Source organism: Benincasa hispida, chromosome 6 (assembly GCF_009727055.1).
Source record: "Benincasa hispida cultivar B227 chromosome 6, ASM972705v1, whole genome shotgun sequence".
Lineage (NCBI taxonomy): Eukaryota > Viridiplantae > Streptophyta > Magnoliopsida > Cucurbitales > Cucurbitaceae > Benincasa > Benincasa hispida.
This window is the reverse complement of record NC_052354.1, coordinates 24,833,891-24,849,273: the sequence shown is the minus strand read 5'-3', so window position 1 is coordinate 24,849,273 and position 15,383 is coordinate 24,833,891. Positions and strand designations below refer to the sequence as shown.

The 15,383-nt window shown below is 32.2% G+C and overlaps 1 protein-coding gene across 5 annotated transcripts; it reads left to right on the top strand.

Annotated features, from left to right (window-relative positions):
- The first annotated feature begins 368 nt into the window (after positions 1–368).
- Positions 369–10,429, top strand: LOC120080318. 5 transcript variants are annotated; one of them, XR_005482472.1, is made up of 6 exons: positions 369–946; positions 2,787–3,653; positions 3,725–3,812; positions 4,204–4,249; positions 4,815–4,948; positions 10,203–10,429. XR_005482472.1 is itself a non-coding variant. In XM_039034953.1 (5 exons), exons 1-4 carry the CDS (start codon positions 566–568, stop codon positions 4,206–4,208), a joined length of 1,341 nt encoding a protein of 446 aa, XP_038890881.1. In that variant the 5' UTR covers positions 369–565; the 3' UTR covers positions 4,209–4,249; positions 10,203–10,429. The 5 variants fall into 5 exon arrangements, 2 of the variants coding, with proteins under 2 accessions (XP_038890881.1, XP_038890880.1); XR_005482470.1 differs by having other exon boundaries at positions 4,766–4,948; XR_005482471.1 differs by lacking the exon at positions 10,203–10,429 and adding an exon at positions 5,587–5,646 and having other exon boundaries at positions 4,766–4,948.
- The last annotated feature ends 4,954 nt before the right edge of the window (positions 10,430–15,383 follow it).

Below are 15,383 nucleotides of genomic sequence, written 5' to 3'. Positions count from 1 at the left end.
TTTTATCAAATTGAACTAGGACCCGTTAGCTAGATTTAACACTTTAAATATAAGTAGTGTTCAAGTGGGTCCTAGTTCTCAAAGAAAAGGTAGGTTGAATTTTGATGCATAAGTTAGACATGTTCATGAATATATTAAAAAAAAAACATATTTCATGGGTCTAAATATGTTTAAAATGTAACAATTTAATAATCCATCAAAATTTATTTTACATCTTAATAATATTGTTCATAACACAATTTGATATATATATATATTACAGAAATGGTGAATTTGAAAATTTTCAAATATTCAGTACCAAAATAAGAATTACCAGCTTTTAGAAAATTATAAGAATGTGGTAAAATTTGATTTTTTTTTTTTTTTATTTTTCTTATGATAATATGTAATGGTAATGGTGATAATCATACTTAGAGTACGTGAATGGCAGGTATCACTTCCTAATTTGGAAAAGCTGGAAATTGAAGAGGCTCATAATTTGAAGATGATATTTCACAATGTTGTCATTCGTAATTCCTTCTCCAAGCTCGAAAGCCTATAGATTGGTCAATGTGACAATCTTAAAATGGTTTTTCCTTCCAATATGATGAGTAGACTTACATGTCTTAAAATCTTAAAGATTGAGAGGTGTAAGTTATTGGAAGGAGTATTTGAAGTACAAGAGTCAAATACTTCAAAGAAGAGCATTGATTTGCTCCCAAGTTGGAGGCATTTGGAATTAATTGAATTGTCAAACCTCCAATACATATGGGAGAAGTATCCTTGCGAACTTTTGAATGTTAAAAATATTGAAATCTTGTTCATTCGTGAATGCCCAAAATTTAAAAGAAAATATCCTCACCAACTAGAACAGTTGGAAATAGATTTAAGTGAATTGGAAGAGATATTGAAGAAAGAAAAGTCGACGCACATGTTGAAACATGATGAATCAGAGACTTCTTCCAAGGTAAATCTTCTGCATCACTTTTCTAAATATTTTGATGAATATATATTATTGTCTTAATTTTGTCAAAAGGAATGTTAATAATGTTTTTGAAAATCAATATAATTTGTCAAATATATTTGTATATCATTGTTGGTCTCTTTTCTAGAAAAAATATATGTGTTCCTGAAATTCTTTTAGTTTGGATTTTTTTTTCCCTCAAAGTAAAAGTTATTATGTTTTTTTCCATAGTGAATTTGAGAGCATGAATTTTGTATACATACTTAAAACAAACTTAATGTATTTGTTGTCCTTTGTTGTGTACACAAATCCATTGCACTAAATATATTGTGTGTGCATGATGCATGACTCGTATTTGTATCCTTTATCATCAAACTCTAAATATTGTCCCTTAAAAGTTATGTAATCTGACTTGAATACTTGATGTGTCTGATTTATTATACCTCCACTTTCAATTTACACAATTTATGTTTGATAATTTTATTTAAAATAAATTATGAAATCCACCCCAAAAGTATGATAGTAGTTACAATTATAATTATAAAAACTGAGTCCTCAAACTTATACAATTAAATTGGACTCTCAAACTTACATAGTACAAATTATGGACCCTCCAAACATTCAATAATTAAAATTTAACCCTTCAATTTGTATAATTGTTCATATTAGGTCCTCAAACTTTAATTGTAAAAATTGGTTGCATAATTTCTCATTGATACTCTTAAGGCATGTTTTGATTACTCGGATATTTTTTTTTTCAACAAGTCATTTTCATTTAAATATTTTTGTAAAAACTACTTAAGAATCCTAATATGTCTTATTGTACATTCTCAAAAGTATTTTTACATACAAGTTTTTTTTTTTTTTTTTTTTTTGCTATATACTAAAAGTGCTTCTATTAATGTCAAATTAATATAAAACTAAACTAATAATTTAAATATAATAATTTAAATACACTTTCATTGGTCAATTTGTTATAGCCTATGATCAATCTATTTGGGCATTAGAGCTAGTTGTTAGGAATTGGTCATTGAAGATAATAGATGAAACTAGTCGTCAAAATTAGTTGCAAGGGTTAGCTATTAGAGGTGGTTGTGGTTGAAGTTGGTTGTTGGAGGTGACTGCAGAAGTTGGTTGTCAGAGTCAGTTTGGTGCCTGAGGTGATCACCAAAGATGGTTCTCAAAAGTGACTATTGGAATTGGTCATCGACATTGGCTGAAAACCATTATGGTGGAAATTAGGGATGATCATTGGGCGGACGACATCGATTTGGGATGAAAATAAGGTGCTGATCGCTGACACATCAGTTTTTGTCGATCGATGTTTGCCAATCTGTGAATGCTTGCTATCACCGATTGTCCGATCACATGATTGGAGCAGGTGGTTTCTTCGATTTTGTAAGTTGAAAGTAAGAAGAAGTTGAAGTAAAAAAAAATGAAGAAGAAAATAAGAAAGGAAGAGTAATAATTCTTAAAAATGAAGATTGTGAAGAAAAAAAATGAAGGAATGGAGATGAGAAAAAATGAGGGAAAGAGAGAGAGGGGAGTGTTTCAAAATTAGTGAGAGAGAGGTGGAGGGAAGGAAAAGAAAATGAAGGAAAAGAAAGAGAAGGGGGTGAAGAAGAGAGAGAATATAAGGTAATAATTAGTTTTGGATGTTTAAGAGTCCAATTTCTACTACTATATTTTTGAGAGTCTAATTTTAACACGAGTATAAGATTGAGTGTTCAATTTTTACAACTGAAACTTTGAGTGTAATTGCAACTACTACGATACTTCATGCATAGTTTTTGCAATCTTTCCTTTTATTTTATTTTATTCTCTTTATTTTGAATTTCCACAGGATGAGATTAAGCAATTGCTAAATGGTCGAAATTCATTTTTTCGACTTAAATGCTTGAAGTTGTATAGTTCTTTTGACTACCGCTCAACGCATTTGCCAATGGAAATTGTACAAATATTACATAACCTTGAAGAGTTTGAAGTGAGAAAAACATTGTTTGAAGAAGTATTTCCAATTGAGAGATTGGATAATGTTGAAGAATGGCAAAATGAAAGACGATATAAGCTTTCATCTCTGAATTTATCTGAACTACCCAAACTTAGACATCTGTGGAATGGAGACTTACAAAAGAATAATTCCTCGATATTTCAGAATTTGACGGAATTAAATGTATCAAGTTGTGGCATATTGAATATGTCAATGTCATCATCAATGTGGTTTAGGAATTTGAGATGGTTGATGGTGGAAAAATGTCATAAGTTGACCTATTTGCTAAATCCATCGGTTGCTAGAAGCATGGTCCAACTTCTCTATTTGGTAGTAAATGATTGCAAAAGGATGACTACTGTAATTGCCAGAGGTGTAGAAGAAGAAAATGATGAAATTCTATTCAAAAGATTATTTTATATAAGACTTAAAGATTTGCCTAAACTGAGAAGTTTTCATTCCGAAAAACGTACCATTAAGTTTCCAACCATGAAGGGTATACATCTTCAAAATTGTCCTGAAATGAGGGATTTCTCTCTTGGAATTGTAAGCACACCACGTTTGTTTATGGAAAACATTGGATTCCATGATTCAACTGGAGAATGGTGTCCAATTCTTAAAGATTCAAGAGATATCATTGTAGAAGATATCAATGTCACCATTCAACAAGCTTGGGAGGACCATGAGAATACCAACCTTCAATGTTTGTTTGAAGAAGAGGTTAGTACACCCTACTAATATATATGTGTATGTGTTGGTGTGATTTCTAATTGATGAACTTATTTATCTAGAATTTCGAGGAAAACCAATGTGATCCCTTAGCTTCTTCTTCACACGTTGAGGAATTAGAGTCAAATTTCAATCATCCCAATAATCAAGGTCAGTCACCTTCAACTTTTTTCTTTTTTAGCTGTTCTTGTGTAACTATTCATTGAGCAAAACTAATTATCACACTTGCATAATTATTTGATATAATTTTAGAGCAATACTTAAACAAAAAAATATCAACAAATATAACACAATGTAAAACAATTTTTTTATTTAGCAAAAATAGAGACCGGACTGTATCGAAGTCTATCAATACTATGTTGTATTAGTATTAAGAGTCTATCACGGATAGATTTTTTATATTTGTAATTCTTTAAAAATATTGTTTTATAGTACTTAATTATTTGTCGTGAAAGTGTTACCATTATGTTATATATACTTATGGTGATAGTCATCACTGGTATCCATAATATCTATATATCTTTCAAATAAATTATAACAGATTGAAGCCGAATCTTAGGAAGGAAAAGTGAGCAAAGGCCTCAAAGGTAATATTACTACAATATTGAACTTTTATTGAGTATTTTCCACAAATAAATTCACCATTTATATATGTGGTACATACCGTGACAATTAATTAGACCATATTGATAGATAATGAAGTCATTACCTATGTGAATTGGTAATAAAGTACTTGGACCAAAATAAGTTGGATATATATATATATCATATTCATGGTAATTGACATGACCTTCTATTTTAGAGGTTAAAGGTTCAATCTCCCACCCTTTCATTGTACTAAAATAAAAATGTATGTATATGTTTTTTTGTAGAACAAATAATGTCTTAACCACACCGTCTTTAAAAACTGGAGATCACACATATTATTTGAAACAAAAGAGCCTACTACAATTTTTTTTCCCTTAATGAACTTATTAATGAAAATTTTGGAGGAAAACGAGCCAGATCTAGATTGAAACCCTGTGTGTAGAGCATGCACACCTAGTGAGTTGAATTGATGAATAAATTTATGGGGTGTTTGACACACAGAATTGGATCGACAGATTGGTTTATCTAAACCTCCCATCTTATGGCGTGGTAATTTAAGTGCAGTGCATTCCATGACAAAGCATATTGAACTTAATATTAATTTTGTTCGTGATTTGGTGCTTCTTGAGAAATGTTGGTTCAATATCTCCTTGCCGCGGAACAAGTTGATGCTCATGTCTTCACCAAATATCTGTAAGGTGTGAACTCATTTAAAAAGAGGCTACAGGTTGTTTTTCACATCGTTGGGCTTTTATCATATGTCCTTGTATTATTATTTGCTGTGAGAGTTTTCTCCCCAGGCTTTATATATATGGTTGATTCTGGTTTTTCAAATATATATATAGGAAAAGAAAAGGGTTTCTCTCGCATTTCATTGAAATTATTGATACATTTATGATCTTTTTCAAAATTTGAGATATCCTAGTTTTCTAGCCTTTTTAGTCACTTATTATATTATATCGCTTTGGATCAAGTTTTTCATAATTTTACGGTTTTTTCTTGTCAGATGTAATTTCTTTTTGACACACTACAACAATTTTGGACTTCAATATCGGTTGAAAATAGTATTCTCGGATGTATCATGTCGGTTAAAAAAAAAAACAACGGATCTTTAATGTCGGTTTTAAACCGACATTGAAGATGGCCTACAATGTCGGTTTAAAACCGACATTAAAGGCATCCCATTAGTTTTTTTTAATTTTTTTAATTTTATCAAAATTTCATTTCCCTCGCCCGTGATCTTCTCTCAGCTCTCGCACCGCTCTCACTTTACCAAAATTGAAAACCCTCGGCTAGCTGCTCTCACCTTACCGAAACAAACTCTCTCCTCTCTCAGCTAGCAACTCGGCCGTTGCCTTCAGGTGGGGTTGTCGTCACCGGTGCTTTGAGCTATGCCTGTCTCTTATACACATCTAGATGTGTATAAGAGACAGGCCTTCAGGTGGGGTTGTCGTCACCGGTGCTTTGAGCTTGGGTGGAGTTGTGTTGGTTATCCGGCTTCGGGTGGGGTTGCGTTGGTTGTCCAACTTCAGGTGGGGTTGCATTGGTTGTCCGGCTTCAGGTGGGGTTGTGTTGGTTGTCCGGCTGGTTGCGGGGGTTGGGTGTTCTCTGGCTGGTCAGTGGGTTTTGGTTGTGCGGTTAGGTGTTCTCCGGCAGGTTTCTTTTGGTGGGTGTTCTCCAGTGGGTTGGGTTTCTTTCGGTGGGTTGAGTGTTCTCCAGTGGGTTGTCCGATGGGTTGGGTTTCTTTCGATGGGTTGGGTGTTCTCCGGTGGGTTGTCCAGTGGGTTTTGTGGGATTTTTCCAGTGGGTTTCTTTCAGTTGTTCCGGTGGTAGAGGTGGGTAACTGTCGTCGTGGCCAGCTCACCATTTGTCAGATCTACCATCTCAACTCTATTCGCAAAGGTTAGGTTCTCGCCAATGTTCCAATCTTCGAGTTCCGGTTTGGATCTCTTCAAGTTTGTGGGTTGTTTAAGTTGTTTTGCTTGGAAAGGTATAATTTTATTTTCATATGAATTTTCAATTTAGTAATTTAAAGTTATTTAATTCATTTTATTTTTATTTTAATGATAAGCTTATTTAAATTTAGAAATGTTGGAATTAAATTAGTTGAAGAATATATACTTGGATGGTAGTGTTGAAATTTGTTGATTATTGATTGGTGTGGTTCAAGTATTACTTAGGAGTTATTTGAAATGCTTTTGGTTATGTTTGAGAGAAAAGGTGGTGAAGAAAATCAAATACAATGGTGTTGGGTAGTGGAGCTTGTTAATGATATTTGGAGAATAAGGAAACATAATGACACTACTTAATGGGCTAAATTAATTTTATGTTCTGTTCAATTGATTAAGCTTCTTTAAATTTGTCGATGTTGCATATTTTACAATCATAATTTTATGCTTTTAAATTATCCCTTGTTATTGTTTTTCTTTTTTTTGTAGATTAAGTCGTATATTTTACAATCATGGATAAGTCATGGATGGAAATGAATAGAATGTCAGCTGAGTATGGTTTACGGGTCGAGATGTTTATTAAAAATTGTCTACAACATTCAAATATACCGAATGTCATGAGTTGTCCATGTTTAAAGTGTGTGAATGCAAAGACTCTAAATGTGAACAAAATAAGAGATTACTTATTTTTTAATGGTATAGATCAAAGTTATCAGACATGGATTTTTCAAGGTGAATCAAACAATGAAAATGTGTCTACTAGTGAAACAGGCGAAGTTGAGAGGATGATGTTGATGTTGATGACACAATTGGAATGTTTGAGGTTGCATATATAACTATTTTAGTGAAAAATCCGATAATTTTGATGAATTATTAGATGATGTGAAGAAACCATTGTACTCAAATTGTAAAACTTTTTCCAGAATATCTACATTGGTAAAGTTATATAATTTAAAAGCTAAATTTTGATGGAGCGATAAGAGTTTCACTGAGTTGTTGGAATTAATTCATGACATATTACCTAGTCCTAATGAAATTTCAATTTCTACTTATGAAGCAAAAAAGATATTGGGTACTCTTGGAATGAAGTACGAGAAGATTCATGCATGTAGAAATGATTGTTGCTTGTTTAGAAAAGAACTCTCTAATGCAAATGTATGCCCCATTTGTGGTACATCAAGATGGAAGCTTCAAAAAAATTTAAAGGAAAGGGCTAAGAATATCCCAACAAAAGTAATGTGGTATTTCCCCCTAATTCCAAGATTTGAAAGAGTGTTTCGAAGTAAAGAAACAATAAGTTTATTGAGGTGGCATGCTAAAAAAAAAAAAAAGAAAGAAACAGATGTTTTATTAAAACATCCCAAAGATGCCCTATCGTGGAAAAAAAGTAGACAATTTGTGGCCAGAGTTTGGGTCAAAACCTAGAAATCTTTGTCTTGCTCTTTCGACAGATGGGGTAAATCCATATGGAGATCTTAGTAGTAGATATAGTGATTGGCCAGTGATGTTAGTGACGTACAATCTACCTCCATGTTGTGCATGAAGTGAAAATTTTTTATGTTTACACCAATATCTGGTCCTAAACAACCGAAAAATGACATAGATGTTTATTTAACTCCGTTAGTAGATGACTTGAAAAAACTTTGGAAAGATGGGATAGAATGTTACAATGCATATGAAGAACAAGATTTCATGCTTAAAGCTATTTTATTATGGACCATTAATGATTTTCCTGCGTATGGTAACTTGTGTGGTTGTACGGTTAAAGGATATCGTGCATGTCCAATTTGTGAAGAGAATACTTCATCCACTTATTTACCAAAAGGGAAGAAGATGGCATATCTCGAGCATCGCAAGTTTCTACCTCGCCATCATCCATATAGGAAACAAAAGAAACTTTTAATGGCACATAAGAATTAGAATTTGCTCCAGAGCCATTGAGTGGGGAAGAAATTCTTGCAGAAACAAGTAAGTATCAATATTCATTTGGTAAGAAAACTATTAAGGAAAAGAACAGTGGAGATAGCCCTTCAACTTATTGGAAGAAAAAATCTATTCTTTTTGAGTTAGAATACTGGAAGTATCTTGACGTGCGACATTGTTTAGACGTGATACACATTAAAAAGAATGTATGTGCAAATCTTATTGGCACATTGCTTGATATTCATGGTAAAACGAAGGATGGAATAAAAACTCGATTAGATCTGGTGAAACTGAACATTAGATCAGAGTTAGCCCCTCAAGTAGGAGAGAAGAAAGTCTTTTTACCTCCCGCATGTTATACATTAACACGAGCTGAGAAATTAGCTTTTGTAAGGTACTATCAGAAATTAAAGTACCTGAAGGCTATTCATCGAACATTCAAAGTTTAGTGTCGCTCACAGATTTGAAACTTTACGGACTTAAGTCGCATGACCATCACGTTCTTATGCAACAATTATTACCGGTAGCCATTCGTGATATTTTACCCAAACATGTAAGACTTGCAATTACTCGCCTATGCTTCTTCTATAATGCTATATGTTGCAAGGCGATCGATTCATCTTAGTTAAAGTGTATGCAAGAGGATATCGTTGTCACTCTATGCCTCTTAGAGAAGTATTTTCCACCATTATTATTCCCAATAATGGTACACCTTGTAGTGCATCTCATAAGAGAAGTTGAGTTTTGTGGACCTGTTTATTTGAGATGGATGTATCCTTTTGAACGATACATGAAAGTGTTGAAAACTTATGTATGAAATAGAAATCGACTACAAGGATGTTTTGAAGAAAATTATATTGTCGAAGAGAATATAGAGTTTCGTTTTGACTTCATATCTGGTGTTAATTCTATTGGGCTCAACTCATTAACAAAGAAAGCGAACTCAAACATTGATAAAGCATTGTCAGTTGCTTCTTTTATCAGACCGAGTAAGGATAAGTTGGATCAAGCTCACCTTTATGTCATTCGAAATGTAAATGATGTGCTTTCTTACGTCAAGTATGTAGATCTCCATCTTATTCTCATTTTAGGTTACTTGATTATTCAATAATCTACTAACTTTGTCATTTATAATAGGCAACATATGGATATTTTGTCTAAGCTCAATTCTAGTAAAAATAAAAGTAGAAAGTGGCTTCAAGAAGAGCATAATTGTACATTCAGTCGATGGTTGTCCACACGGGTAATCTCTAGAGAACTACTATTTGATGTATAGTTAAATGTTAACTACTAAAATAGTATGAAATATATCGTAGGTTGCACTAGCTCTCGAAGTTCCCAAAAATTCCATATCGTCTTCTTTGAGATGGATAGCTAATGGACCTTGTCCAACTGTGGCAAAATATTCTTGTTACGTGGTCAATGGTTACTACTATCATACAAAGAATCACAATGATGTTAAAAGGGTTCAAAATAGTGGAGTTAGTATAATGGCTACCACAATGCAAGTCTCTAGTGCTAAGGACAAAAGGCCCGTCATATCAGATATGACCTTTTATGGTGTAATACAAGAAATATGGGAGCTTGATTATCATGGATTATCATTTATTTTATTCAAATGTAATTGGGTTAAGAATAGAACTGGAGTCAAAACAGACGAGTTTGGGTTTACTATTGTGGATCTCAATCGTATTGGATATAAATCAGACCCATTTATTTTAGGCCCCCAAGCAGAACAAGTATTATATGTAAAAGACCCCGAAAATTCGGGTTGGTTAATTTTTTTAACATCTCCATAACGAACAATTGAGGATGATTTTTATGAAGATGAAATAGGAGATATGCTACAAGAGTGTGGTTATAGAGGTATGCAAAGAATGCCCAATGTTGATACATCTATTGAGATTGATGATAAACATCCACATACATTAGAAATGATTACGAGGGTAGATGGGTTGATAAATAATGTATTAAATATGGTATGTCATTTACTATGGTTATATGTATTTAAATATTAAGATTATATATCATTTACTGTGAGTATTTTTTTTTTTTTTTTTTTTTTTTTTTTTTTTTGCAGATTGACATGGAAAATTCAACAAGTAGCAGCGAGGATGGTAGAAATATGATCCCACAAAAACATAGCAGAATAAGTATTTCACGTAGCCTAACTTCAATGTCTGAGTTGACACAAATAAGAACATTTGGGCAACGGTTGACCATTGATTATAATGAACATGGACAACTGATTGGATTTCGAACAAAGAAGATGCAAAGTTATATAGGAGTTTGTGTTCGACAACAAATACCTATGATGTAAAATTCGTGGAAAAACGTTCCAAACCATTTAAAAGACGAGCTTTTTGATTGTGTAGCGGTATGTTTTCTAAAATTTTAATTCATGTGCATAATAGTTTATTAGTTTATTGTTTAACTACTTTTTTTCATTGTGCAGATGTCGTTCGATGTGGACTCTAAGTCCAAACATTGTATACTCATGTCTGTAGCTAGGAAGTTTCAGACTTTCAAGACAACATTGACTCAAAAGTTCATACTTCCATTTTTGGATGAACACTCGGTCTTGCAATTTCCTCCCCAACAATATTCTCATATAGAGCAAGATCAGTGGACATCGTTTGTCAATGAACGATTGAGTGAAGAATGGGATGTGAGTCATTCAGAATAAATTAAATGTCAACATTATCATTGTTTGGATAGGTAACTTCAACTAGATTTGTTGTACAGGAAATCAGTCATCTTGGAAAAGAAAGACGTGTGACATGTGTATATAATCATCACATTTCTCGGAATGATTATGTGAATCTTGCCCATAAATTAGTGAGTTTTTTTACTTAAATTAAATCTTTCATTCTAATATGTTTATGCTAATTAAATATGTATGTTCGTGTAGAACCTATCGAATGATCCTTCTTATGGGGCAACTTTATGGAAAGAAGCAAGAAAAGGAAAAAATAATGAATACTTTGATGAAGCTACTCGAGAATGTGCCAATCGAATTGTAAGTTTATATTGTGCAAAGTTTAAGATGGCATATATATAATGTTTGGAACTTGTGATGATATAGATATTGTGTGAAAATTGTAATATGTTTTACAGGATAAATTGGCTGAAGTCTATGACGGTGAAGATGTTCTAACCAAAGCACTGGATACAAAGGAACATTGGGGACATGTTAGAGGAATGGGTGATTTTGTTTCCCATTCCAAATATTTCAAATTAGTAAAACGAAAGTCCTCAATGAGCCAAGAAATTAAAGGAGGCTCTAGTGAAAAAAATGTTCGACATGATAAAGTGTCAAGAGAAAGAACTCACAGTAGACAATCTCATCAGTCCAAACCATCTATTGGAAGTATTGCACTAAGTGCATCTGAAGAAGAAGATACTGAGAAGATGCCTAAAGAAGATTTTGAGGTAATTTGTTTGTTGTGACTTTTAAATTTTAATCATATTGTATGTGCTTAACCATGCATAACATAAGTTCTTTAAAATTTGTTAAGGGGACACCATGCCACTTGGCTATAGGAACTGTAGATAATATTGTTGCAGTAGCCACAACATTTAATGATGATATGACATGCTTAACTGTTAAAGTTCTATTGACATTATCATTGCAGAAGATTTGCCTATACCAATTCTTGTGAAGGGTAAAATAGAGTCCTTAAATCAAGCAATGGACAACTTCGTAAAATGGCCTCGTGAACTTGTAGTTATGGTTGACGAGAAAAAAGTATGTCTCTTTTTCATCAGTATATGAGTTTGACTATTTATTATTTTTCCTACTCTGAATGTTAGTAACTTTGGTTATGGTAGGACCTTCAACAATTAAGAGCTTCAGTCAGTCCTCCAAATATACTGATGCCAATGGTACCATTAGACTATTGAACGGACATACCATGCATAACATGAACAATGTAGACATGATCCGTATCACTTCGGACGAGCATATATTTGGAAGAGACAAATTTATTTATTTAGGCCGCGATGATCTGATCCAATATTGCAATATGGTTAAAATAGGCTACATGTATATTTTGACATACATTGCGTGAGTATTACTCATCTAGGTTCACTCATGTATACTTTGTTTCATATTTAAATAATAACTTTTACATTGTTTAGGTATCTTTGGGATGAATGTGGTTGTGATATTATGAAGAAGTTTTCTATAACTGATCAGGAAGGAATATCGCCACACGTGAAGTCTCATGATGTTCGATCCAGAAATTTAGCCAATCAACTAGAATTAGCAAGTTAGACCAATTAGTCCTTATTTCATATAACACAGGGTAAAATACAAGTTCTTAAGTTATTTTTAATTTGTATTATACACGTACTAATATTTCAAAATTATTGCTTATTATAGTTATCATCGGATATTGATTGTAATCAATCTATAAGAAAATTGTGCTTATGTTTTGGACTCTCTTCCATGTAAAGTTCAAGAGGATTTTCATGGAGTTATAAATATGTAAGTGTAATTGAACTTTCTTAGCTCTTAATTGAAGTATTTATGTTTAACTAATTTTTTCAAACTATTTAGTGGATTGAAAACATGGCAAGCCAAGCACGATCTCCAACACCATTGGTCTTCTCCAAAATGGAAACATGTAAAGGTAAATTTGCATTTATTTTTTAACAATTTATGTTCATTCGAACATAAGAATAATTGTTTTGAACTTCTTTATATGTTGTGCCCCCGTCGATTAGATTCTGTAGGATGTGGGTACTATATGCAAAAGTATATACACGAAATAGTGTTTAATCCTATTACTCCCATTACTAGCCTCGCATGTAAATCATTTATTTTTTATATACTAGCTTTAATTTAATAAATGGACGTAAACTTATATTGAATTTATCTTTTTTTTTTCTCTTTGTAGTTCACTACAAAAAATGCATATATCCAAGGAGAGAATGACGTAATTTGAACCCAATGGGCATGTTTTGTAGGCCGATTTGTGTAAGGATGTAATTCTTATTTTTTTGTCTCAATAGAATGTAAATGCTAGCTTAGAATGAATGCAAATTTATCTAACCATGATCTTTTTATTGGATATTTATATATAATATTTTTGTGTTCATGGGGTATTTGGTGTTAAGTATTCATGGAATTAATACTAATTAATATTTGTCAATGAGAGAAATGATGGCTTGGTATAAGTATTTTATGAAAGTCTGGTATTATTATGCAAATGTTGGTGATTAGTGTGTTTATTTCCTATTTTGATGAGTATATGTAATGGATTGAAAATAATGATTCTTGTTTGTGGATAAATTCATAAGTGGAAGACAAATATTGATGGTTTTCCATGCAAATTTGTTTATACTTTGTAATAAAAAACAATGATGAATATTTCCTGACCCAACACGAGGCATATAATATCATTTTTAACTTCTTGACCAAAAAAATAGATTCAGCAATGGAATTTAAAAAAAACGGACAATAATTGATCAAAACAGACAGATTCTGGGCTTCAATGTCGGTTAAGAGGGTTTCATTTGAAAAAAGTCTTCAGTTGCAACGGACATTAAAGGGCTTTAATGTCGGTTGCAACCGACATTGAAGCCCTTTAATGTCGTTGGAAATTTCATTAAAGACCTTTTATATCGGTTACAACTGACATTGAAGATTGTGTTATTAAAGCCCTTTAATGTCAATTTAAAACCGGCATTAAAGGGCTTTAATAACACTATCTCTAATGTCGGTTTCAAACCGACATTAAAGCTCGAAATTCTTCTAGTGACACCAAAATTTTGGCAACTTAAGGAATTACTTGACACATTTTTCTTGTAAATTTTTTTTTTTTTTTAAATTGTACTATTAGAAATTACCTATATAATTTCTTGTTTTGAAGTTCAGCAATGATATAGAGGATAATCATTTCATTAACCAAGTAAACAAATAACATATACATTGAACTCTTTAAACTTGTTATTTATTCGAAACTTTCCACCAACCTAGTTAACAAAAGTGCATATATATCCTTGAACATAGTTGTCCTCATACTTATAACATAAAATATTTACAAAATTCATAACAAAATCCATACACGAACAATGTAGCTAATTTGTAAGTTATATAGAAGACTATTAACCCGATCATATATATGAAGAATTTAAAAAGAATTTTCAACCAATATAAACTAAAATCCCAAGAGATTAAACCCAAATATCTACAATTCCAAAAGTTACACCAATTATATAGATCTAGGTACCCCATACTATCAAAACACACACACTTTTGAAATTACCATATGAATATTCTACCTCTATAAACAATATCAGCAATATATGCCTAAACCATATATCTTAAAAAAATTGAATGTCAATATCCAAAAAGTTTAGATTGTCACCATCACATGTTGGAACTCAAAAATTCAGCTAGCTTTACTCGTGCCTCGTCCAACTCGTACTGCACGAGTCCCTCGTATCAATCTAATATAAAGCCCAAATATTGAAGTCAATACTTGTTTTGTCAAATGTTATATATTTGAACTATTGAAAATAATGCAAATAGGAATTAAGTAACAACATATCGAATCTGTGACTACTTTGCTCGTTTTGGTGATAATATCTCTCTTGTATCTCATCACATAGTATCCACATTCAGTGGTTCCAACTTGTAAGGGACACTGCAATAATACATAAACTTCATTAACGAATATTCATATATATAACTTTTCATTAACGAATAAATATATTTATACTTGCCTTTATAGTTTTTCATAATATTTGTTTTCGACCTGTTTGAATATTTTTCTGGGATCGAAAGATCACAATAGCCTTTTTGCCATGTAATACCCATAAAACAATAAAATAAAATAAACTTTAGGATGACAAAAAACGCCATAGGACAATAAGTTAACTTACGTGTCTGTAACATATTCGATATCTATTCGAGATGACGTTCATAATGAATCAAGATAATAGACGATATCATCATTTTCATTAATAGTCAGTAGTGCCCAGTGACCACAAAATAAAATACAAGTAGTATATATTCACTGTTAGTACAAGAACTTTCAATGAATTGACTAGTAAAACTTTCTTATGCTAGATTGAAAACAAGCAAAATATAGAGTACCTATATGAATGAAATTATATTACTTACGTCATATATGCAACCAACGTCAAAGTCTTAACTTCTCTCGTGCTACAGAAGTCGATAATATCCTTGTGCAGAACACAACTCTTTCTACTGATACTAAACAACTCAATGGTAGTTGGAAAAAAATGGAAA

Bases quoted from the DNA above. Each gene is read 5' to 3' on its own strand.
- LOC120080318 (XM_039034953.1), top strand. From the start codon at position 566: ATGGTTTTTCCTTCCAATATGATGAGTAGACTTACATGTCTTAAAATC. The intron at 947-2,786 runs GTAAATCTTCTG...GAATTTCCACAG, and splicing joins AATCAGAGACTTCTTCCAAG to GATGAGATTAAGCAATTGCT. The intron at 3,654-3,724 runs GTTAGTACACCC...TTATTTATCTAG, and splicing joins AATGTTTGTTTGAAGAAGAG to AATTTCGAGGAAAACCAATG.